Raw genomic sequence first — 24,315 nt, 5'->3', positions numbered from 1 at the left:
CTTTCTGGAAAGGAGACCGCGGTACGTGTCTACCGAGTGCTTTCTCATGCCGGTCCTATTTTGTTTTGCAATATACAACCTTCCGGACTGTTCCGTTTGTTTGGAATTTATGATGAAGTCCAGTCTCCAGAAACTGTCTGCTTTCTCCCTTGGTCAGCCAGCCTCAGAAACTCCCACTTCATCCCTTCTTTTCCTTCTCCAACATTTAACCAGCATTCAATTGGAATCAGGTACATGTCCGGCCTGGAGAATTCTCTGCCTTGTTGGGGCAGATGTCAATTAAGATACTGGATCTATAACAGGCATAATCCAAACCCAAAAACCTTGCTACCAAAGTAATCCCTTTTGCCATCCCAAGCCGTCCAACCACCTGCTCGAGTGAAGCCAAGTGAGTCTTCTGGTTCATCATCATGAGGCCCAGAATACCCATAAACTTGCCAAAGGCACCAGAAGAGGAGTTTTTGTAGACTCACTGAAGTCTCCCCTCCCACCCCCACCTCCACTTCTTCAGGCAGTGGCTCCCTCTTTTCAGGAAGCAATCTCTCTTTTCCATTCAACTTTCCATAAAGAAGCTGGAGTTTTATTTTTCCTTGGCTTCCAATCTGTGCTTTGGACAGTCCCATAAAATTCCTTAGGAACTTATGGCCTGCTTTTCCTTTCAAGTGGAAAAGCACTAATCCCTCACAGAGGGGAAGGACAAGTGTTTCGAATGGGAGGTATGCTAGAAATATGTCCATTCAGCATAGGTGAGTTGGGGCCTGACCCACTGTTGAAGTCTTCCATGATGAGCCTAGCCCTTGACATAGAGCATGGTCTCAGTAACAGCCTGGGTAAAAGTGAGTGCTTGGCTTTGAAAGATTTCTCTTGACCAGAAAACTTATCTTCACCTGTCACTGCCATCCAAAAATTCCCGAGGCAGAGCTGTCACCTAAATGTCATCCTCTACAGCACTCTTCTAAAATGCCAGCCCGTATAACTCGTTATTATGTATCTACACTTCAGTGTAAATGAGTTTATCAGCAAGAGGAATCCAGGAACACTGACTTTGCCCCAGGCTAACAGGGGGTCTCAAGGGCATGAAAACCTGAAGTCCATCTTTGCCTCCTGCCCTCCTTCACATTTTTTGTTGCAAGTCAGCTCCAAAGATCCGATCACACTCAGATCTGTGCAAATAGCTTTTCACCATCTTTTCTAATAAACACAAGGGAATGGGATATTAAAATATGCCTTCACAATTGAGTTGATTGGTAGCAACAACCAAGTAACAGGTGATTTCTGAGGAGAAGGAGGGAGAGTTCACTTGAACTTGGATGATATTCAGCCTGATTTGGAGCAGGAAAGAGGAGGAACCATGGGGTTCTGTCTCAGTCCATGTAATTCTATATGAACAATCTCAGGAACCATAACATTAGCTTTGCTACTGCTTTATAAATGTCGTTGACTAAAGACAGAACAAAAACTACTACAATATCATTGAGACAATCTTGCGAATGAGGGACCCATTTGCACCCCTATTTTCATATAAAAACATTTGTTCAACCTCAGCTTTTCTCCCCAAAACAGTGTTGCGTGATCAAATGAGCTGGAGAACACTATTCACTAAACTGTCATCCTGGAGATTAATGGAAATTAGCATATTAAAGGCTCTTAGAAGGCATGCAATAAAATGTTTAGCTTTATTTAATCTATCGTGTCACAAATCTACTTGATTATGGCATTTATTGATTTACTTCTTTTATTCTGCAGACGACATTTTAGAAAACCCTGCTCCAACTTAAGAGGAAGGATCTGGCCATTGCAGTAGGCTGAATTACAAAGTAAATGCATCCGAACACTATAGAGAATTCTGGAAGTGGGAGGAACAAAAAGGAGACTCTTAAAAAAAAAAAAAAGTAATCATCCCTCATCACAGTTCTTACTATCCTTTTGACAGGTAAAGACCAACCTCTAAGAGACAGGTGAAGGGTTATCTCAAAAGAGACAAGTCTCCACTTTTGTCAGCCCGAAGGGTGAGCTTATAAACTGTTCCAACTTCAGTCAACAGCTGGAGAACAAACTGGAAGCATAAATATATCCATCAGCCTCCTTATTAAAAGTTCCAGACACACGGTATCGGCTTTAGCTTGTGACGGATAACCTGGATGGGCAGATAGACGTGGATGATGGGAGTGTAGCAGGTGGATAATGGTTTGGATCCAGCTAGCTACATAAGCACCTTACTAGGAATCGGGAAACCTGTTTGCTCCTAATTTCTGTCTCTACTGCATTTTTTATTTTGATCAAATCACTGAAGTTCTGAGCTCTTATAGTTTTCCATGTGTACATGACGATTTAATGAATATCTGTTACTAGATATCAGTTTTCACATTCTTTCAATTGGAGGGAATATGTTCCATAGGCCTTTCCACCACTTAGGGATGATTTGATGATCCCTAAGAGGAAAAGAGAGAGAAAGTAAAGAAATGGGAAGCAAAGACGAAGGTAGGAAGGAATTTTGATTCATTTGAATGCCTTTTGAATAGAGCTTAAATGTATAAATACATAAAGGTAGGGACACCTGGGTGGCTCAGTTTGGTTGAGTGTCCGACTCCTGATTTCAGCTCAGATCATGATTCTACGGTCATGGGATCAAGCCCCGCATGGGGCTCTGCGCTGAGTGTGCAGCCTGCTTAGGATTCTCTCCCCCTTGGCCCCTCTCCCTGACTCGTGCTCGCTCTCTCTCTAAAAAAAATAAAAATGAAAAAAAGAATACATAATGGTATTGAATGTATCATGGCATTGATATCAATACCTTCTGGACCATGCCCTGGGCCTCTTGGACTCAGTGTGTTTGCGAGACTATATATCCAGGCATGTAAACAGTAAATAGTAATAGCTAAAATAGTGAAATAGTAAATATAGAATAAGTAAATAGCTCTTCCTAACAACCAAGAAATGCAGGTGCTCATTCATCTGCCCCAGCTGTCGATCCATCATTTAACTTCCCTGGGTCTTACTTTTCTGAGATGTCAAACTAAGAGGGAGAACATGTATCCGTGAGGCACCACTATGTGATTCTGCATGCCATCTGCAGGGATTTCAGGAGATGGCGGGGCGGGGGGTGGGCGTGCTCCTGGAGAACATAAAGTATTTCAGTTCATCAGGTCATATCTGCATCCTACATTGTTACGGGACTTGCTCACGGAGGAGTCGTTGGGCAGGTTTTTCAGAACCAGTCTAGCCTACCCATTCTTCAGAAGCCACCTCCTGCACAAAACCCTTGTGGATCCTCCCCTGGACAATCCTAACACATCTGCCTTTATGGAACTGTCTGGCTGAGCACATTCAAAGCTTACTGAGAGCAGAGAACCCTGTCTTCTTTGTTTTCCACATCTTACTAGTACTAAGTAAAGTTCTGTTAAATGAAAATTGGTGTTCTAGGCCATTATTTCTCAAAATTTTTTTTATTTTTATTTTTTTAAGTTTATTTATTTATTCTTGAGAGAGAGAGGGAGACAGACAGAGACAGAGCGAGAGCAGGGGAGGGGCAGAGAGAGATAGAGAGAGAGAGAGAGAGAGAGAGAGACAGAATCTGAAGCAGGGTCTAGGCTCTGAGCTGTCAGCACAGAGCCTGATGCGGGGCTCGAACTCACAAACCGAGAGATCATGACATGAGCCGAAGTCAGACGCTTAATTGACTGAGCCACCCAGGTGCCCCCCAAATTTTTTTTATTGGGACCCACAGTAAGTATTAAGATCATATAAATAATACTCATATAAGTAAAACTGAAACAGAAGCTTTATAAAGCAACATCTACCCTTATTGTATGCAATGCCTCCTGATAATTTTGATATTGTTCTACACTGCTTCCATATTTAAAATTGCTATTTGAGACCCACCTAATGGATTTCATGACCTCAAATGATGGGTCCTAACCTATAGTTTGAAAAACTACTCAAGATATGCCCTGATCCTCTTTTCTCCCCCGCAAAATGAAAAAATGGATCCTCCACAAGAAGCCGATGAAAATTCTAGAAGTTCTTCACTGATTTAAATTTGGAAAGTGTCAAATGATGCTCACGTGCCTAATATCCAAATCCCATTAGAGAAGGCACACGGCAGGCAGCCTTACTGTGTGTGGGCGTCACTATCATTCCACCAATAGGTTAGGACAGGATCTACTTTCCTTTCTAAAACTGATGTGATCAGTCTTTTCAAGCAGGCATTTCTCCTTTTTATATTCCTGAGTGTAGGTAGGAGACGTCTCCTTCGGAGCCCCTATTCCTCCTAGCACTGCCTCATGCACAGGGCAGGGCTCAAACCTCCAGGAGGGAGAGCAGTAAACAGCACACCCCTGGTGAAAGCATCCACATGTGAAGGGTGCTCCGTCTGGGTCTGAATCTTCTCTGAGCACTGGAAAGGGCTTTCAAATACATGCCTGATGGGCCTCAGTTACTCTCCAGGGACTCAGGAGGCTTTCTGAGTCTACAAAACTGCTATGCATCCCACCCACAAAGGGGACAACCACATGACTCCACTTTCCTGCTTGTTTCTGAATCACTGTCTTATCTGTCTTCCTCCCTTTCCCCCTTAAAATAGTTGGCTTCACGGTTGTCTGTGCACAGTCATATGATAAGCAGTGATAAAGAAAAAAAATTTTAAAGAGCCAGGGAGGAGTAAGGAAGCAAAGAGAAAGAGACGTGTTCTCTTGCACATGGGATGGGCTCCTAAGACTCCAGTTTCCTAGAAACAAAGCCCGCAGATCAATTTTAAATCTTGAGCCCCGGCAACGTGAAAAGGGCTAGGCTGAGAAACCCAAATGCTGTTCAGTGTTATCAGGCACTTGAGGAGATAAGAGCTAAGCTCTATTCTAGTCCCTACCAGGAGACACCACTGTCCTCAATTTTCTCATCCACAAACTTCGGATGAAAATGCTATCCCCCCTCCCCAAATCTGAAAGTGGTTCATAACTATGACTTGTGTGTGTGTCACATGTTTCATTTTGCTGAAGTATATAAAATGAGTATCCAACCCAACGAGGTAAGCAGAGCCAATATGACTATTTGCATTTTACAGTTGCGGGAACTACATTCAGAGAAGTTACATTTCTTCCCTGAGGTCACACCGCTCATTCCTGTGGAGCCGAATTAATAAAGAATAAACAAACACATTGTGAAGGCAGCCTTTTGTGAATGTATATTGGCCCACAAATGCTTGAAAGCAGGCAGCAAATACAAACTTAGCAAGCCATAGTGATTTCCTATGCAACTCATTCTAATTAGAACAACCCCTCTATCCAAGTCATGCCTCTCAGATGGAAAGCAATCCGTAATCCCTAGAGACCCTGCAACACACAGAATCTAACCAGGCACTCTCACAACATAAATCCTAGACCACATAATCTACAATTTATTTTTTACAATATAATGATAATGATAATAATAATAATAATAGGGTTCCTGGATGGCTCAGTCAATGAGACATTCGACCCTTGATCTTAGCTCAGGCCTTGATCTCAGGGTCATGGTCAAGCCTCGCGTTGGGCTCCATGCTGGGCATTAAGACCTACTTAAAAAATAATAATAATAATAATAGCAACAACAGCTAACATTTTGTGTGCGCTTATCATGTGATAAGCGCTTTTCTAAGCATTTGCTACACGTTACATTGTTTATTCCAAATAACACGATTAGAGAGATATTACTGATCTTGTTTTATAGATGATGAAATGAAGTCTCAGAGAGGTTAGACAACTTGTCAGAAGGATGCACAGGGGCGCCTGTGCGACCGACTCTGGCTCAGGTCATGATATTGCGGCTCATGGGTTCAAGCCCTGTATTGGGCTCCATGCTGACAACTCAGAGTCTGGAGCCTGCTTCAGATTCTGTGTCTCCCTCTCTCTCTCCTCCCACTGCCTTCCACCTCGAGCGCTCTCTGTCTCTCAAAATTAAACTAAAAAAAAAAAAAGGAACGCAGAGCTGGTTCAGTGGTACAACCAGGATTGGGACCTGTCCCTCTAGTGCAAAGCCTTTGCATTTAGCCATGATGCCACCTGCTTCAAAATGCAGTCACTGTACTCTATCTTTTTCACCTTTTCTTACAAGTCAAATATATACACATACAGTTGACCCTTTAACAACCTGGGTTTCAACTGTGCAGGTCCACTAATAGGCAGGTTTTTTCAATAAATACAGTACAGTACTATAAATGTATTTTCTCCTCCCTATGATTTTCTTAATAACATTTTCTTTTCTCTAGTTTTCTTTGTAAGAATACAGTATATCGTATCTACATATTCAACATACCAAATAATGTGTTAATCTATTGTTTAAGTTACTGGTAAAGCATCTGATCAACCACAGGCTATTAGCAGTTAAGTTTTGGGGGAGTCAGGTTATACTCAGATTTTCAACTGCACAGGGTCAGTGTCCCTAACCCCCTCATTGTGCAAGGGTCACCTGTAATAACAGGGGAAACTATATGTGCAAATGAGGCGGTATATGGGAACTGCCTGTACTTTCTGCTAAATTTTTGGTAAACCCAAAACTGCTCCAAAAAAAGCAAAGTCTAGGGGCGCCTGGCTGGCTCAGTTGGTTAAGTATCCAACTTCATCTCAGGTCATAATCACCCAGTTCGTGGGTTTGAGCCCAGTGTCAGGCTCTGCACTGACAGTTCAGAGCCTGGAGCCTGCTTCGGATTCTTTGTCTCTCTCTCTCTCCCCCTCTGCTGCTTGTGCTCGCTCTCTTGCTCTCTCTCTCTCTCTTAAAAATAAACTTTTAAAGAAAAGCAAAGTTTATTGATTTTTTTAAATAATGTTGAAATGAAGGTAAAAGATAAAAATTCTCCCTATTATGTCAGCACCCTCCCTTGCCTTTTCCTTTTTAAAAATAACATACAGATATGTGTGTGCGTGTGTGTGTGTGTATGATTTTTAAATATTACCACACTCTCTGTCATGGAAGGAAGGAGAACACTCCAGAACAAATGTCTATAGAACACCTACTGTTTAGTTAAATACTATTATAATTTAATGTTAAAATTTACTTAAACAATCGAACATCTATCATGTACAAGGCAATATGTCAAGTGTTAGCACAAACTGGCCCAAGTGTTTACTCTCTGGGATCTTTTCTACCTCTATAAGAGAACAGATAGAGAATATCCCAACATGAACACTAGACATCAATAATTTTAAGTAGAGAGTGCGAACAGTAAAAGCTACCAGGATTCCAAGGGCCGAAAGAGCTATAGCCCGGAGAGTTCTAGGAAGGAGGCCCAAGGAGGAGGGAGACTAGGAGAGGTGGTTGGAGTATTCCAGGAATATGGACATGCGGGGATCAGAGTACCAAGAAATACTGGACAGAATGAGAGAAACAAGCCACCATGCAGGAGGCTCCCAGCATGCAGGATGCGGGATCCACTTAGCAGAAAATGGGGGAGGGGATGGACACAAGCCACGTAGGACCCTGAATGTCTGCTGGAACGATGAAGCTAGATTCTATTCTATAAGTAACTAGGAGTGGGGGTAGGGGGACAACTGGTTCTGAGCACCCCAAAAGGGTATTTAGTGCCACTGCACAACTCTTATATAAATCCCCTGGATTCTGGAGAACAAGGCTAATAAAGATATGAAAACGAGCCCTAAAGCTATCATCATGAATTCGTAATCAGGCACCTAAAACTTAAGTGAGCTATTCTTTTCTAAAATGAAAAAAATATTTTTAAAACAGCTAGGTGGTCATGGCCAGTGACTTGCACTTTCTGTGAATAGAGCTCTCATCCTCAGTACCAGGAAAGTGAGAAGCTATGGGGTCCTGAGGCACAGAACAGGCCAGTGGTGTGGACTGAACTTCAAACTTTCAGGCAGGAGGCTGCCTCCATGATTCCAGGGGTTCTTGAAAGGGGTCATTCATCAGAAAAACATGTTCCCTACTTCTGGCTAATGCTGGAATTGTGTTAACAAGGGGCTAATTAAGCCTTCCATTTTAAAGTGACTGCAAATCTCCCTCTTCTGCCTTCAGTGGGACAAAGAGATGATGAACATATCCTTTTCCTGGGCATGTTTTGTTAGTGGGGTCGGGGGACACAGGTCCAGCTTTAGCAAATAAAAAGGCAGGATGCCCAGTTAAACCTGAATTCTGCACAAGAGATACTTTGGTAGTGTATGTCCCATGCAATGTTTAGGACATACTTATAGCAGAAAAGTATTTGTTATTTATCTGAAGTTCAAATCGAACTGGGCATCATGTATTTCATTTCATCTCGCAACTCTGGGCTCTGGGCACCTAACAGAAATAGGACAGATTCCTGGAAGAGCAAAGGATACAGATAAAGGAGGCTGGGTGCCAAAAACAAACTTTTCAAATCAATTTCAATATATGAAGGTCTACAAAAGCATACCACTGCTCATCAATAGGACTCAGAGTTAATGCTGACAGGCCCAAGAACCTTCACCTACCTGTCCCTCATTCAATCCTGCCCACAGCCCTACAACCCAAGAAGGGTGACTATTGCTAACCCTTTTCATAAACAAGGAAACAAAAGTTTGAGGAGGTCAAGTGAATTTTCACAAAGTCACAAAGCTATAAAACAGAAGACCCAGATCCCTGCTCTTGGGTGAATTCCAAAGAAGGTTTTAAAGGAAGAAAAGGATTCATGTGGTTGAAGCCAAGAAGAAAAGACAGTTTGCAAGAACTGATCCTTCATGGTCATATGAGCTCTCTGCTACCTTTAGTCTCATTACTTCAGTATCAATTATCTAAAATGAAATCTGAGCTTAAAAACCAAGGGTCCTAACAGAAAATTAACGAAGGAATTATGATTCCTTACAAGCCTCCCATAATCTTTTCAAAAGGCTGGCTACCCTTCAACTCATGTTTACCTTAGCAATTCTGATGTCCTGGCCAAAAGCAAAGTCCTGGTCTCTCAGTGCGGTACCTTTGTGCACTACCGACATTCAGGCCAGAACGCGGCAACCCGTGTGCATTCCGTTAGAGGCTGGGCTTACTGAAGAGACACACGGTAGGAAAACGCAGTCAGGTGCTTTGGCCCAGAGAAATGGGATGTACACCTGGGCCACAGCAAACAGACGGTAAGAAATCCTCAAACCTCAGTCACCCCATTAGGCTCATGAGTTAATGCAGGTGATGTTCAGGTTAAAATGCAACACTGAATCTACTTTTTAAAAATTCCAGGGGTGCCTGGGTGGTTCTGTTGGTTAAGCATCTGACTTCGGCTCAGGTCGTGATCTCACAGTTCGTGAGTTCGAACCCTGCCTGCTTCGGATTCTGTGTCTCCCTCTCTCTCTGCCCCTCCCCCACTCACACTCTGTCTCTGTCTTAAAAATAAACATTTTTATAATTTTTAAAAAAATTCCAGAGGGCGCAATGCATCAAGTAGGTCAGGACCAAAGCCAGCCCCAAAACAGGTAATCCATGTTCCCTGAACCTCCCACCCCAGGGGCTGCCTAAGAAGCACCAAGTTCTAGTTCTGCACACCTGGAATCTGGCAAATGCTGAATTCCTGTTGCCAACTTATTTCAGAGAGGGAGGGAAGTGGGGAATGGAACAAAACTCCTCATTTGGCCATTACTGAATGAAATCTTCAGACAAAAGCACAGTTTCACCTGTATCAAATAAAAAGTATTAAATGCAGACAATTACCAATAATTAATTACATTTATTGAGAACTTGCTGGAAGCTGGGCACTTTTTCATGTTTCATCTGTCATTATAATAACTCTACAAGGTAGCTATGATGCCCATTTTACAGATGAGGGGACTGGTAGATAGGTTAAATAATTTTCCTAATATCATGCAGCCACAATTGAGAAAACTAGAATCCGACCCAGGACTGACTCCAAAGCCCACGTGACTGTTCAAGATCCATGAATTTAGATTAAGTCACCACTCAATGACATGAAGGATGTCATCCTACAAAGCTCTTCTTCATCTCTATCGGGCCTATTAAGAAATAAACAAAGAAAATCAGCTGGAAATATAGCGTGGGAGATTGGGGTTAACCCTTAGGATAGATTCCCTTGATAATCAAGAGTTCAACATATCATCGTAGTGATGCTGTTCAACACCTCGCTCTGAGCAAAATCCCTAGAACGTAAAAAGTGTTTATTATTTATTTGTTGAATGGCTGGCCGGCTAGCTGGATAAACAGATGAATGCATGAATATCCATTCTGTCCACTGTTCCCTTTCTTTGGATAGCTTATCATTTTGGTTTTTGTGTGTGCTTTGTTAATGAAGCAATTATTTTTGGATTGCATCCCTCCTTTGACCTCACTGGTTTCCTAACTGCCCTCATCACCCAAAATGCTGAAAAACTGCTTGCCCAACATTTTGTATGCTCTTCCTCCCATTTAGAGGGGCTCCCTTCCCTACCCAGATTCCATTTTTGACAAGGCCTGGCTCAAAATCTTATGAAGAAGCCTTTGCCAACTAGTAGAACCCACATTAATCTCCTCTCCTGTGATGTCCCACAGGGTCTTCAACTTCACTGTTTCATAAAAGGGTGTTAATCCCGAATCCCCAAAGGGCCCACTTGAGGAAGGTCCATTTCTTCTTTTATCTAATTATAATGTTTTGCAAAGTATGTCCACTAGTTCTATGATGCTAATAGTTTTTTCACAAATACGGCATTCTATGATGGATAAGTTTGAGATATATGTAGCTACACACAGAGGGATACAAGTCCCTTTCCTACAGGCCATCTTGGCACCTTAAATATACTAATGCGCATTTGACTCTGCAAAATTTCCCAACCTCTTTGATCACAGCAATCTGAAATTATTAGAAGGCTCCTACTCTTTGAAAGATACCCTGGCAAACACTGGTCGATTACACGTCCCATCCTCGATGGCTGACTGATGATTCTCTCGGCCACCCAAAATGGTTTAATCATCCATTCCAAAAGGTAGGGAGATGGAGTCATAAGCCCTGCATTCCAGAAATTCTGCTTGCTTGTTTGCTTTTGGAATATCTTTGGAGTGGCTCAGTCATATAGACGGAGGGCTCCATTTAAAAAATAAATATATTTTTGTGGGCCTTGAACAGTACGTAAAGAAGCAAGCTATCAAAAATGACTTTGTGATTTCGATCACAGTAATAAAGATAAGGAGGGAAAAAAAGCAGAGGCTGGCAGTTTTTCAGAGATATAAGACTTAGCTTCATGGAGAACAATAAAGATAAAATATCATCAAGTGCTAGGCTGAGCAAAGTCAAGGCCCAAAATGCAGAGAGCCAAGTACGGATCATTGTTAACAGAGGCCTTACCCAAGGGTATCTAGGTCTATACTAACGCCTGCCTTCACAGGTGTGGAATCTAAGGTCAAACCCCACTGATCAATAGAAATCACCTGACTCCTAGTCAATAAATTTCTCAGGGAGTTGGGGGGAAGTATTAGTGAACCCAGCCCTGAGGAGGTGAAGCCTAGGGTGTCCCCAGGCTCAGAAAACCCTGGGATGGGCTCTCCTTCTTAATTACAATTTTATTCACCAAAAGATCTGTGTTACTCATAGATTAATATTGTGTCTCCTACCAGACTACATGCTCCATGAGAACAGCTCCTGGCATGGCACCTGGCATATAAAGTATTCAGTAAATATTTGCTAAATGGATGAAAGGATGGCTAGAGCAATGAATGAGCATACCACTTTGTCCACTGGTTAGAATCTTTTGTGAGTTCCGCCATCTTTCTTTCCAGCACTGTACTGGATGGTGAACTTCTAAGAAGAGCAGAATCTAAGTTAGTCTGATGAAAGAGTGCTGCCGGATGAGTGACTGGCTACCTGTACTCCCTGAGTGGCTCATACTCTGCTTGGTGAACCACTGGGAGGAAGACACTTCTACTCACAAGATGCTTGTATTTGGCTAGGGTAAGACTACTGGCATCAAGAGATACTACAGTCTGAAAAAAAAAATCGACTCAAGAAGGACATAAGCAAAATCAAAGTCTATGTTTTTCCTCGATAATTAATTACTGATCCGCCCACCATGATTTTCCTAAACCCTTCTTGAACCTGATTGTATCTTTAATCTGATCTACCCCTTGGAGTCATTAGCTCAACGAGTTTATGCCTTGCTGGCAAATAAAGGTGACTTTTTCACTGCCTTAAAAAACTACCTCTCTGAGACTTCAAGGTGAAGTAGAGGGGACCGGGAGGGGTGGGGCAGGAGAGGTTCTCATTTCTGTGCTTGGATTCGTTAACAGATTGTGCTTTCCCCCTTCCTCCCAGGCATGATATCATGGGGCTCAATCATATTCCCTCTGGAGTCTCCATTCTGTTTAGTGGCCAGTAAGCTGCAGTGACAACAGTACGTTCCTGTCCCCTCTGCAATCCCAGCACAGTACAGACTTTTGGCCACTTCACATGGTTTCTGCCAGAGAACTGGATTTCAAACAGGTGCAGCCCTGCTGATTAGCATTATAATAGATTGTAATTACTTAACCAGACCATATATACCCAGAGGAACTTGGAGAGAAATATAATGTTTTGCCAAGTGTAGCTTTTATTTATGTAAAATACTGCAGGCCTGCTCTGGAGTTCTTTTAGTCTAAGTGAAATCCTGGAAGCTTTGTCTGCATATGCTTCAATGAGTTCCGGCACTGGAGTTCAGGCACTGGAATTTAAAATTTCATTTCTTGTTGTTGTCAATTACAAAAGGTTTTGTATCTAAGGCCCTTAGGAGAATTTAAACTTGATTTTAAACTCCTCAAAGGGAGGACAAGTGGGCCTTTTTCTTCTCCCCTTCCCACAGCACCTTGCACAGGCCCTGACACCCAGAGTGTTTATAACTCCTCTCAAAGGGGTCCCTGGGTGGCTCAGTCAGGTGAGCCTCCGACTCTTGATTTTGGCTCAGGCCATGATCTCATGATCATGGGACGGAGACCCACACCAGGCTCTGCACTGAGCCTGCTGCCTGCTTGAGATTCTCTCCCTTCCCCCTCCCTCTGTCCCTCCACTTTCCACTTGTGTGGAAATAATATGGCTTTCTTCCATAAGAACAGCTTCAAGGATCCCACAGATTTTTTATGAGATATCCTTTCCTTCTGTCTTCTCCTCACTTCTTTCAAATGTACACAAAGACTGTTTAAAGGAATTCCTTCAACCGTTTACCACACTGGTCTTCCCAGCTAGATTTCACCCTCCTTGATATCATAGACAACTTTTGTCTTACCAAGTCCCCGACTTGCTAAGGGAATACACACTTGTTCAATTAAATTCATTCACTCATTCAACAGGGGACCAGGAACTGTCTGGGATACCAAGGGTAGAGCAGTGAACAAACACCAGTGCATTTATAGAACTTCTGTTCTGGTGTTAGAGACAGACAATTAAGAAAAACATATAAGATAGAGATAAGACCCAAAGAGTAAAACTAAAGCAAGAAAGGAGTATGTAAAACATCAAGGAGAAGGGTGAAATTTTAAATAGGGTTACCAGAAAAGGCCTTACTGAGAATGTGATATTTGAGTAAAGGCTTGATCCATGAGGATACCTGGGAAAGGAACATTCCAGAAAGATGGAACAGCCAGTGCAAAGACTGAGGTAGGAACATGGTGAATATGTTTAAGGGGGTCGAGTGGGTCAACATGGCCGGGAAAGGAATGATGGAAAAAAGTAGCAAGCAATATAGGGTCAGAGAGGTCATAACGGGAGGCTGACCGTGTTGGCCTTGTAGGTTATAAGGACGTGGGTTTCTACCAAGAGGTCTGTGAACTGAGCGGCATGAGCTGGTGAAGTTGTGTCAGAGGGGAAACAGTTAGGATGCTGTAGAAATAATCCAGGTATGAGATGATAAGGTCTAGGGCCAGAGTGATGTCAGCAGAGGTAAACAAAGATAACCATATTTGGGATATATTTTGAAGGCAGAGAAAACAAATGCTGCTGTGCGCCTGGATATGGGGGCATCAGAATGCCAGGCATCAAGAACGGCTTCCAACGGATTCTGGCCCAGGCAACTGAAAGGATGCAGTTGCCATTTCTTGAGATGGGGAAGCCTGTAAGAGGCTTAGATTGGGGAGGGGGGAATCAGATACACAGTTTTTGACATAATAGAGTTTGAGATGCCCTTGCACAATCAAATGATAATGACCAGAAGGCAATCACATATATGAGTTCTGAAGTTATAGTTACATAGGCTGGAATTAGGAATTTGGAGTCAACAGCATTGAGAATGTATGTAAATCCATGAAACTAGATGAAATTGATACAGTAAAACCAAAACAGCAGCTCCCAAATATCCTTATTTTCAATTGGTCAGATGCTTCAATAAATAATTAACCTTTGACTACAGTGGCCACACAATTCCTAGACTTTTCAAAACAATCTCATTTCAAGTGATTCTAATATTTTCAAAAAGGCAATTGTTAAGCGTAATTAAATTAACTTTATTTTTAGACTATGTGAGACTTTTCATATAAATACATTCACAAATCAAAGAGAGAAATATCACTGGACCATATGTTCTGATTTAAGATTCTAAAACTATGAATATACACATATAACTCTTCAACTATTAATAAAATTGTTAGAATGTACTGTAGCCTGGCCCTTTGCTAAGAACTTTACATAGATTCTCTTATTTCTCATAAAAACCCCCAAGAGGTTGTCAAACTTTATGAGAACTATTATAGTCCCATTTTACAGATGAAGAAACAGACATAAAGAGCCTAAGTCACATGCCTCAAGAATGACAGATGCAACCTGGGGCACCTGAGTGGCTCAGTTGGTTAAGTGTCAGGTCAGGTCATGATCTCATGGTTCGTGGGTTCGAGCCCCTCATCGGGCTCTGTGCTGACAACTCAGAGCCTGGAGCCTGCTTCAGATTCTGTGTCTCCCTTTCTCTCTCTCTCTGCGTCTACCGCCCCCCCCCCCCCGCCCCCGAGCGCGCGCACAAACACACACTCTCTCTCTCTCTCTAAAAACAAATAAACATTAAAAAAAAAAAAAAGAATGGTAGATGTATCCTGTAGGTAGAATCTACAGATCCAAGGGAGAGGGGCCCACTGAAGAGTTAGGGAACTGGGGGTCTCAAATATTCACTAACTCAGCTGCTGGTCAAAGACAATACAGAGGAGAAATAGGGCTGACAGACAAGGTCTGACTGCCCAGAAGACCCTTTAACTGCAGGGTCCCCATGCCAAGTGGCTTTTTGCGATAGCACTGGGGCAAGAACTAACCCTTAGGGCAGTGGTTAAATAACCATAGGGAGCAATATTTAATGAGATGTTAAGTATTATAGGAGTCAGTAGGGAGTCGAGTATGGAGAAATCCTGGAACCTGAGCTGTTGGTGGACAAATTCAAGGTGTATGTTGCATAGGTGGAAAGGGGCTTTGACCACGCCCAGTCCTTCCACACCCCTTTCTAGACCCTTCCCACCTCACTCTATCTAAATGATAATAATAGCTTTCAGGGATCTTCTAAGATTTCCCCACAAAAGTCCTGAAGGTAGAGAGATGCCTTCAGGCAGTGTATATCGAGGGGTACTCAAGCCACCCTCCCTGTGCGACAGAACAGGGCCAGTTTAACCACCAAGCCAGTCCTCAGGCTCTGCCCAGAGCATCAGCATCTGAACTAACAGGGGGCTGGCCTGGGCCTCTGCTGTTGTAACAGTCTCCCCATGGGATTCTGGGGTCAACACAAAGTAACAGTTCCTGAGCCTGACCCCTTCAGAAAGAGTGTTGGCCTATCTCACAGGGTCAGCAGGGTGGAATAATTTTGAGAAACCTTGTTAATGAGCTATTTGGGAAATATGAAACAGAAACACTAGTGTCCCATTCCTTGCCAGACGAGGCTATCCAACTGAAAAGAAACATTTTGGAGATGAAAACCCGGCTTATTTAGGTCCTGTATAATAATCAACTCTATAAAGAACCCTTTCTGGGACCAATCCCATGGTAGGCTTAGGGGACATAATACTAACTGTAGTCGCTAAACGTTCATGAGCTCTTGCTGAGGGCAGGCCTCGGTCTATCACTTTCCATGTATTAACTCCTTTCATCCCTTCAACAAATGCATTTTGTTAGAAGTAGAGACTTTTACCGTCATCCACTTTTTACAGAGGAAGAAACAGGAACACAGGTTAAATATCTCACTAAAGGTCACAAAAGCTATTGGTGGTAGAGGCAGGATTCGAACCCAAGCAGCTTCCCTCCAGAGCTCTGCCCTTAAGCACTGGGCTGTACCACCTCTCAGAAAATGACTGTCATTATCACTGCATTAGGAGTGCCTCTTCTACACCGGGGAGGAAGGCAGGGAGTGACACAAACCAAAGATGTCTTCAGAGGCAGGGGTGGTGGAACAGGGAAGGGCCGAGCTCAGAGTACACACTAAGTGAGGTGACCGCAGAGCAAACTCCAGACTGCGAACAGGAGCAGTCAGCTGTCACGTGCTCGCTCCTTCTACCCTCTGCCATCCACCATGCTCCCACCATCTGTCCTCAATGCAAAGCAGCTCCATCCAGCATTCGCCGGGCCCCTGCTTCTAAGGAACCCCATCCTTCTTGTTTCCACAACTATGCTTATAAATCTTGCTTGAGGAATCACAAAGGTCTACTATAAAATTTCAGGACATTTCTGTGTACAAAGTCTCGATGCAAGAATTATCCGGAACCCTCCCTCCCCTGCTGTTTTATTCTCCCCCAATGTTTCTCAAAGTATGCTTTGGTCAAATTCTCTTGGACCACTGGTTACAAATAAGGATTCCCAGCACTTGTCCTAAACTACCGAATGAAAAGCTCTGAAGGTACAGATATAGGCAGACCTATATTTTTAACACCCTCCCCTAGTGATTCTAATGCACACTCAAGTCACAGAAGCATTAATATCTCGTTCCTGGAAAACAAGCGACAGCAACAGTGTTTAATGGGTTTCTGCTTTCAGTACAAGTGAGATCTTCCCATCTCCCTGTAATGAGCTTTCTCTAAAACAACTCCCTTTGTCATCACAACTGATGCATCTCTCATTATCTGGAGAATAATTATCTCAGCCTGGCTTTCAAACATTCTAGAATCCACCTCAGTTTTCTAAACTTTCTCCTACTCCAGTGTATCCAAATTGTGGCTCCCCGTATAGCTAACGATGTGAAGAGGTACCTGACATGAACTTCCTTCCTTTTTATTTTAGAAGCCATGTGTTTATGTTCATGTGAACGAAGAAAAATTGCAACCGCAATATTCCAACCTGTGATACTGGGGCTAAAGTGAGAAATAAGGGAATCAGTGTTTAAAGGTTTTAAATAAATAATAGCACAGGTGGTATGAAGAGAAAAGTCTTAAATGGGGGAAATTTTATCCTGCCTGACCCTTGCTGACAGGCACCCTCAGTTTGGGCCATGCCTGTCTGTTCCCCAACCTTGACCACAGGTGTTCTCAACCTTTATTCCAGCAGTGTCTGTGCCCATGGAATGATGTCTCCTATTGTGAATACCTCTTTAAATGCTACCCACCACCTCATGCCCAATTCATGCCTCCTTCTGACCTTTTTGTAACTCAAGTTTTGGTGTTTTTTTGTTTGCTTTTTTTATCTGTCCAATACCTGTTGTACCTAATTCATATTTGCTACGAGACAAAAAGATACGATTTTGAAAGCACTTTAAATTATTGTGTACCATGAAAACATCAGGGACACGGCACAAGAATCTGCAGGGAGAATACACTGCAAGGACCAGGGGGCTCAGTTCTCTCCCAGACAAGCCATGGGCAATAGATGTAGGGGGCCCTGTGCTTGTTATGTGACCTTGGGTACCCACTGGGCTTCTCTGAGACTCAATGTCCTTGTCTCTAAAACCTGCATCTGCACTAGCTGATCTGGTCCAGGGCCAAGTCCAACATGAATTTGCGAACCTTAGAGAATAATAACCATACAAGGCTAGTGCTCACTGGATGCTTCACGGCAAATGCTCCAACGTGGGGACGGTGCCCTGATGAACCTAGGGCTGGGGCAGGCTCCGGCAAAGCATCACCAGAGACACTCGGGCACCTCTCCCTCCAACGAGATGTGTTCTGTGGCTAAAGCAGCCCCACTGTTCATCCCACCTGCTCTCTGCCTCACTCTCCACCTCCCTCATCGGCATAGACAGCAAAGACCCTATGGATGGCTTCACTGCCATACTCACGTTTTTCCCATCCTCTTCCTGTTCTAAGACAACAAATTCAAAACCACAAGTTCTTAGTGTGAAGGTCTGGTCCTGAAATTAGCTATCCCTGCAGCTCCCCCTCAGACGTGCACTACTTTCCTGAGTCAAAGAGCCCACGTGTGGAAAGGAAATGGGGAGTGGGTGGGAAGTCTGATGGTGGGAGGCAGGCAGAAGGAAGGGGCATTGCTGAAACGGCACAGAATGGGATGGCAATGTGTTCTTTGGGACTCCACAAAGGTCTGCCTGCTTCCCAAAGTGTAAGCCGCAAATCTCCCAGGGTGGTACTTGGTATGGTTTGTTGGAGCTTCCCTGTAAGCCCCCGTAACCATGGTTTCGGGCAGACTACATCACAGCGTGAGCATAAAGAGAAGAGGCTTTTTTCCTATTTTCCTCTAAAAACTCCATCTCCTTTTTAAAAATATGTAAGGTGATACTCCAAGGTGGTCCGTATGCAACCTCTGACCCTAGGAAAATCACCAAGTGGTCTGCTTTTGATAATTAGAAGGGGATTCCTCTATATTTCTCCATGAGGATCCAGATATTTCTTTTGGTATAGACCAAAGAACCCTGAAAACATATGCACCCAGAGCCACACCTGCTCTCGGTGGAAACATGTAGCATATCGGAAAACACCAAAATCCATTTCCTAATTTAATACCTTCCTTCCAAAAAAGGGCAAAGGCAAGGTTTGTTTCCCTGCTTCTGTGGGGGCCACGGTTGAATGCATTTGGCTTATAGTACCTGGACAGGGGAGGCCTATTTCCAAGTCCCTAATATTCTGACAATGTAATCAATCAACTCAATGTCAGACTTAGAAACAGTATCACACTGCACAGTTACCTTGAAAAATCAAAACAGGGAAATAATATAACTTTAAGTGGGATTCAAAGCACTGACTTCCAATTTCTCACAAGCAGAATCATTTTAAAAGTACAACACTCATTCTGGATGAATGGGCGATGCACGGGCAAAACAAGCTGGTCTTACGTTGCTGGGACCCTGGAGGAGACATCCTAGAGGAGAACACATTTTTCTCCCTGTATGTCAGAAGATGAGCTAACCACCATGCAACAGAACAGAAACAAGCTAGCTTCCTCCGGGAGGGAAAAATAAAGCAGCTCCTCACTGGGCTACACAGGACAAAGCCAGGACGTGCGAGAAGCCTTCAGTCTAAGGCTCCACGTGCCTCTCCAGGGACGGAGGAACCCACCCACACACAATCACACACAGCCAGCCCACCACGCGCCTGCGGAAGGCGCCGGGTTCTCTGCCAACCTTCAGCACCAGCGGCTGGGGGCTCCCCCAGCTTGCGAGCGCCCTGTAGCACCCGTTGTCTGGAGGGGACAGAGGGCCTGACCCTCTTGCCAAGTCTTCTCTTCCTTGCCCCAGCACCTACTTCTCCCCACCTACGAAATGAAGTATGCTTCCCCAAGGCAACTGAGACACATACACACACACCCCAGATGGCAATAAGTCTCGGCGCCCCATGACCAACGCCAAGGCCGCGAGTGCTTCCCCGGGACCCCACAGCTGGGCTCCTGGATCCGGAGGCGCCCCACTCACCCAGTCCTCGAAGTGCCGGCTCCCGTTCTGCAGCAGCTCCTCAAATTGGATGGTGCAGTTGGCCACGAAGTCGTCGTAGCCGATGGGGGCATCGTGGAAGACGGCCAGCTCGATCTTGCGCCCATTGCACACATCGGTGACGAACTCGTCGTGCCAGGCCGGGCTATTGGTCTTCTGCTTGGTGGCCGTTTGGCCGATGCGCGAGTCGTCCACGTTGAGGGCGATGTAGGGGTCAAGAAGGAAAGTCTGCGGCCGGGGTCCCACCGCATGGCGCAGCGACCAGGCTGTGGGCTTCAAGCTCACTGCCTCGCAGATTTTGATCTTAAGAAGGCCATTGAACACTACCATGGTCGGGGCGGGGAGTGGGGGCCGGGTCACTCCGTCCGCCCCGAGGGCAGGAATGAAGAACCGACGCCCCGGCGCTCTGAGCCACGGGGACTCCTGGGTCCCCTCTCACCCCACCCCACACTCTCCCTACACCTTGTAGCGTTGCGCCCTAGCGCGGGCGATTCTCGGCGAGTGCATGTATTTCCTCGCCGGGCTCCTAACGGAAAACAGGGAGGGGGGGAGAGCTGGGGGACGTTCGCGTTTGGAGCAAGTCTCTCCCCCCCTACCACCAGCAGCACCCCCAGAAGAGGAGACGAGCTGTCGGCTTCGCTGCAAGCCGCGGGGGCTGTGTCGCCGCCTCGCTGGCTCTCCGGGTCCGGGCTGCGGGGACGCGGGCGCCGCGCCCGGCGCTTACCTACCTTTCCGAAACATAATCCCCGGGAAATTTCGACTCCGGGAGGGGGAGGGGGAGGTGGGACGGGGCGGGGACAAGAACCGGGGGCGCAGATTTCAACCCGGATCCTCTTCGCACACCCAGCGCCTGCCTCTGACCGCGCGGGGCGGGGGATGGATCGAGGGATGTTCAGTCTATCCGGAGGGATGCATGTCGAGAGGAAATGGTCCTCCTCGGAGCCAAATTTTTAAAAATCCACAAGCCGCACAGCCCGCCTGGCCGCCTCCTCTTGGGCGAAGCCGCGCGGCGCGGCAGTCGGCGGTCGGGAGGCGCCAGGAGCCCGGAATCTCACATCCGCGCGGGCCGGGGAGTCGGGGTGGCCGCCGCTCGGGCTCGGGGCGCAGGCCGGCACCGGGCGGTGCGCAGCGCGGCGGCGGCGGGGCCGGGACTGCGACTCGGCGCGGCCCCACCTCCCGGGCGCCGGCGCCCGCCGGCCGCGCTCCCCGCGTCCCCGCTCTCGGCTGCCGCTCGCTCGCCGCCCGCCCGCCCGCTCTCCCCCTCGGTCTCTTCTCCCTCCGTCGGTGTGCGAGCGAGTCTCCCTCCCTCTAATGCAGGAAATGCGCAAAAGACGTCAGTGTGTGTGTGTGTGTGTGTGTGTGTGTGTGTGTGTGTGTGTATGTGTGTGTGTGTGTGTGTGTGTGTGTGTGTGTGTGTGTGTGTGTATATGTGTGTGCACGCGCGCGCGCGCTCCTGTGTTTGGGGAAATAGAAAGTTTTGCCTGTTGGGGGAGCAATACGGGAAAAGTGAGCTGAAGAGAGGAACGACGCAGAGAGGGCGAGCCTGCCGGGTCGCGGCGGCGGGCGGGGGAGCCGAGCAGGGGACCCGCGCGGGACCCCGGGGAGTGGCGGCGTTGCGGACGGCGGTGCGGACGCCTCGGGCCGTGGACACCTCGTCTCTGGTCTCCACCGGGAGATCAGCGGACCGCGCGTTTCCCCGGGGCTCCACGACCAACACGGTCTCGTAGAGCCGGGGGGTGGGGGAGTGGTGGGGGTCGCACTGCCGGAGGAGAGTCGGGACCCTCCCCCAGTCCCACCCCACTCGGGCCGAGGCGGGCGAGAGCAGCGGGCGGAGTATTGGCCCGTCTGTCTGTCATTCTGTCCGGAGAGTCCCTGCTCCACCGCGGTGGGGGAGGGGAGAAGGGAGGGGCGTGCAAAGCTTGGTGCGAGTTTTTTAAACATTCATTCTCTCTTCCCTTGCTTTGGGGGCATTTCCCCCCTTTGGGATCTCTCCTGGACTTTTCGGGCCGCGAGAACTTGTTGACAACTGAAAGCTCAGTAGAGCCCCGGCTCTATTTGTGTTTGTTTATTTTTTACAAAGTGACTTCATATTTACTCCAGGCCTTGTCTGTGCCCTTTTGGGGGACATGGCTCTGATCAGTGCGCTGACAGCGGCCGTCGAGCTGCGGCAAAACGGGGCGCGCCCTCCGGGGGGCGAGTGCCTGTGTCCGCGCTAATTTCCTCCGTAACCTTTAAACTCTCGCTGGAAGCCGCGGCGGCGGCTGATCACGTGAGGCGAGCCTTGGGCTGCTAGGGAAGAATTTCCTCCGCGGGGAGCCGGGGACCGGGTAGGCGGCCCGGCGAGGGACGGCCCCGCGCCGGGGGACGCGAACCTGGGGGGGGCGGGGCGAGAGCGCAGAGGCCCTGGGCGCGGCCCCGGCTGCTACAGCCCAAGGACTAGGCTGGGAAGAGGTCATCTCCGCTACCTGCGAGCAGGAGGTTGTGCACACGAAAAAAGAGAACCTCGGCGCTCCCCCCCACCCGGTGCCGATCCAAGTCAGGGACTTTGTAGGCATCGCGATAAACTGAGTTTTTATCTGGCGAATTTGGTTAGTGTAGACCAAAATTTTAAACCCACCCCTCGATTGCATTTTCTCAGGAGAAAAAGGTTATCATGGTCTGTAGCTTAAAGGCTTAAAAAGGATTAAAGGTGAGGAAGGAGGCAGTCCCCTGAAACAACTGGATACCAAGGGCAGCAACACAGGACGCAAGAATGATCAGAAAGTCCCAAGGTGATCTCCTAAGGCCTGAAATCGCTGCTCTGCCTGATCTTACAATTTCTCCCAGCACGCCCTGATGAATAGGGCAGCTGGATAGAGAGTGCTAAAATGCAGTCTTAGGGACTATTGAGATCTTGTGCATGTAAAAAGTCAGGATATAAAAGTTATGCCTTACATGGCCACTCCCACCAGATGGAGGTGTATTTTAAAATCTGTCAGTTGGACAAAGCATGAGTGGGATGTCTCATTGCTGTTTAACTTTTATATGTCTTTGTTCATCAGAACTTTTTCCTCCTTGCTCTTTCCTTCCACCATATTATTGTTATTAAACTTGTTTCCCCCTTCCGGGGGCATGTGATTGAAGGCAATGGCAAACAGGGCTCCATCATTGGACAATGCATCTGGGAAGCAGAACCAGCACTAGAGCTGAGATACTTGACAGGCAAAATTTAAGGGGTACCAATAATAATCAGCTAAGTAATCAGTAATATTTGAATGCAATATTTTTGAAAATCAAAATTAATGTAAAAATGAATGGGCATAATATCCAACTTTTAAGTAAATTTAAATGTTGCATTAAAATATTACTTATGTTACTGAGTTTATCGGCACCCTTGAACTTCTGTACCTGAGGTGAGTGCTCCATTTGCCTCGCCCTCCCCCCATCCCTCTTGGGAAGTCTAGAAAGGCAAGGATTTCATGAGTTTAGGGATCCATGAGGGTTTCATACCTTCTCTGTACTTTCTCTGGGTGAGATTACCATGCAAACAGAAAAGTACGCAGGATTGAAAAACATTGGCCAAAATACCTCCTTTTCAATGGGTTAAATAGGAAATAAGTTTAGAATTAAGGGCATGATGAACTTGAACTTTTTGCATGATATCCTATTCCACCCGTCCCCAGACAAGACCTCCCAAGTATATATAAATAAATAGGGTCTGTTGACATCTCAGTGACTAGGCGTTCTTAAAAGCCAGTAACCTACAAACTTCCAACACCAAAATTCCTTGTGACCTGGGTACGGTTGCAGAAGGACAGCATCTGTTTGTTACACCATGTAAATAATCAGGCTGCAATTCTCAAATGCGACCAATACCAGTGTGACCTCACCTTCCTTTCTTGTGGGTTTTAACCCTTTACTTAAGTTTTTATTTAAATTCCAATTAGTTAACACAGAGCATAATGTTAGTTTCAGGTGTACAACATAGTGATTCAACACTTCCGTACAACACCAGGTGCTCATCACAACAAGTGCACGCCTCTTAATTACAAGTCTTTCTGTCTGGGGTGGAGTCACTCAAAGACTCGGCCAAATACACTGCCTGTTTTGTATTGAATGAATACTTAAATGGAAAGCGAATGCCAGTATTCTACATTCAAACATCGCTAATTTCCTTCTCTTCTTACATCCTTATTTCTAAATAAACCTCTCACTTTCTTAACTCTCGAACCCGGTGGCATACAAATCTGTACTCTCCGGGATCACCACTGCGATGCCGGATGTGAGGTTGCTTAGGGAAATTTACCTTAAATTTACCTGAAGGGGACTGCTGGGGAGAGAGTGGGGTATCCAAAATAACCCTTTGCTCCAGATTCCTGTAAAAAGAAAAACAAGTGCTTGCAGGTGGGAAACTTGAGAATGTAAAATTTCAATCAATAACTATTACCTACTTTCACCTTCTCTTGGCCCCTGTGTAGTCCTGAAAGATAGGACAGAGATGGCTTTGGTGCTAAATTAGATGCCCTGTCCATTCCAACTATGGCCTAGTTATTTTGTGACCTTTGGGAGAGGGAAAGGAAGGAAAATGATTTCAGAACTTAACAAAGATGATCAAGACGGTGCC

General features: G+C 45.8%; 1 protein-coding gene across 3 annotated transcripts in view; it reads right to left on the bottom strand.

The window, feature by feature from the left end:
• Window positions 1–20,492, bottom strand: part of PRKCE (protein kinase C epsilon) — a 498,956-nt gene extending 478,464 nt beyond the window's left edge. For all 3 annotated transcript variants that reach the window (XR_006200651.1, XM_042932183.1, XM_042932182.1), the window contains exon 1: window positions 19,695–20,492. Coding sequence is in view for 2 of the 3 variants with exons in the window: in XM_042932183.1 (XP_042788117.1) it covers window positions 19,695–20,042 (348 nt within the window). In the remaining variant the exon portion in view is untranslated. The remainder of the gene's footprint in view (window positions 1–19,694) is intronic.
• Window positions 20,493–24,315: the final 3,823 nt, after the last annotated feature.

Source organism: Panthera leo, chromosome A3 (genome assembly GCF_018350215.1).
Source record: "Panthera leo isolate Ple1 chromosome A3, P.leo_Ple1_pat1.1, whole genome shotgun sequence".
NCBI classification, from domain to species: Eukaryota; Metazoa; Chordata; class Mammalia; order Carnivora; family Felidae; genus Panthera; species Panthera leo.
This window is presented reverse-complemented; position numbering and strand designations above follow the sequence as displayed.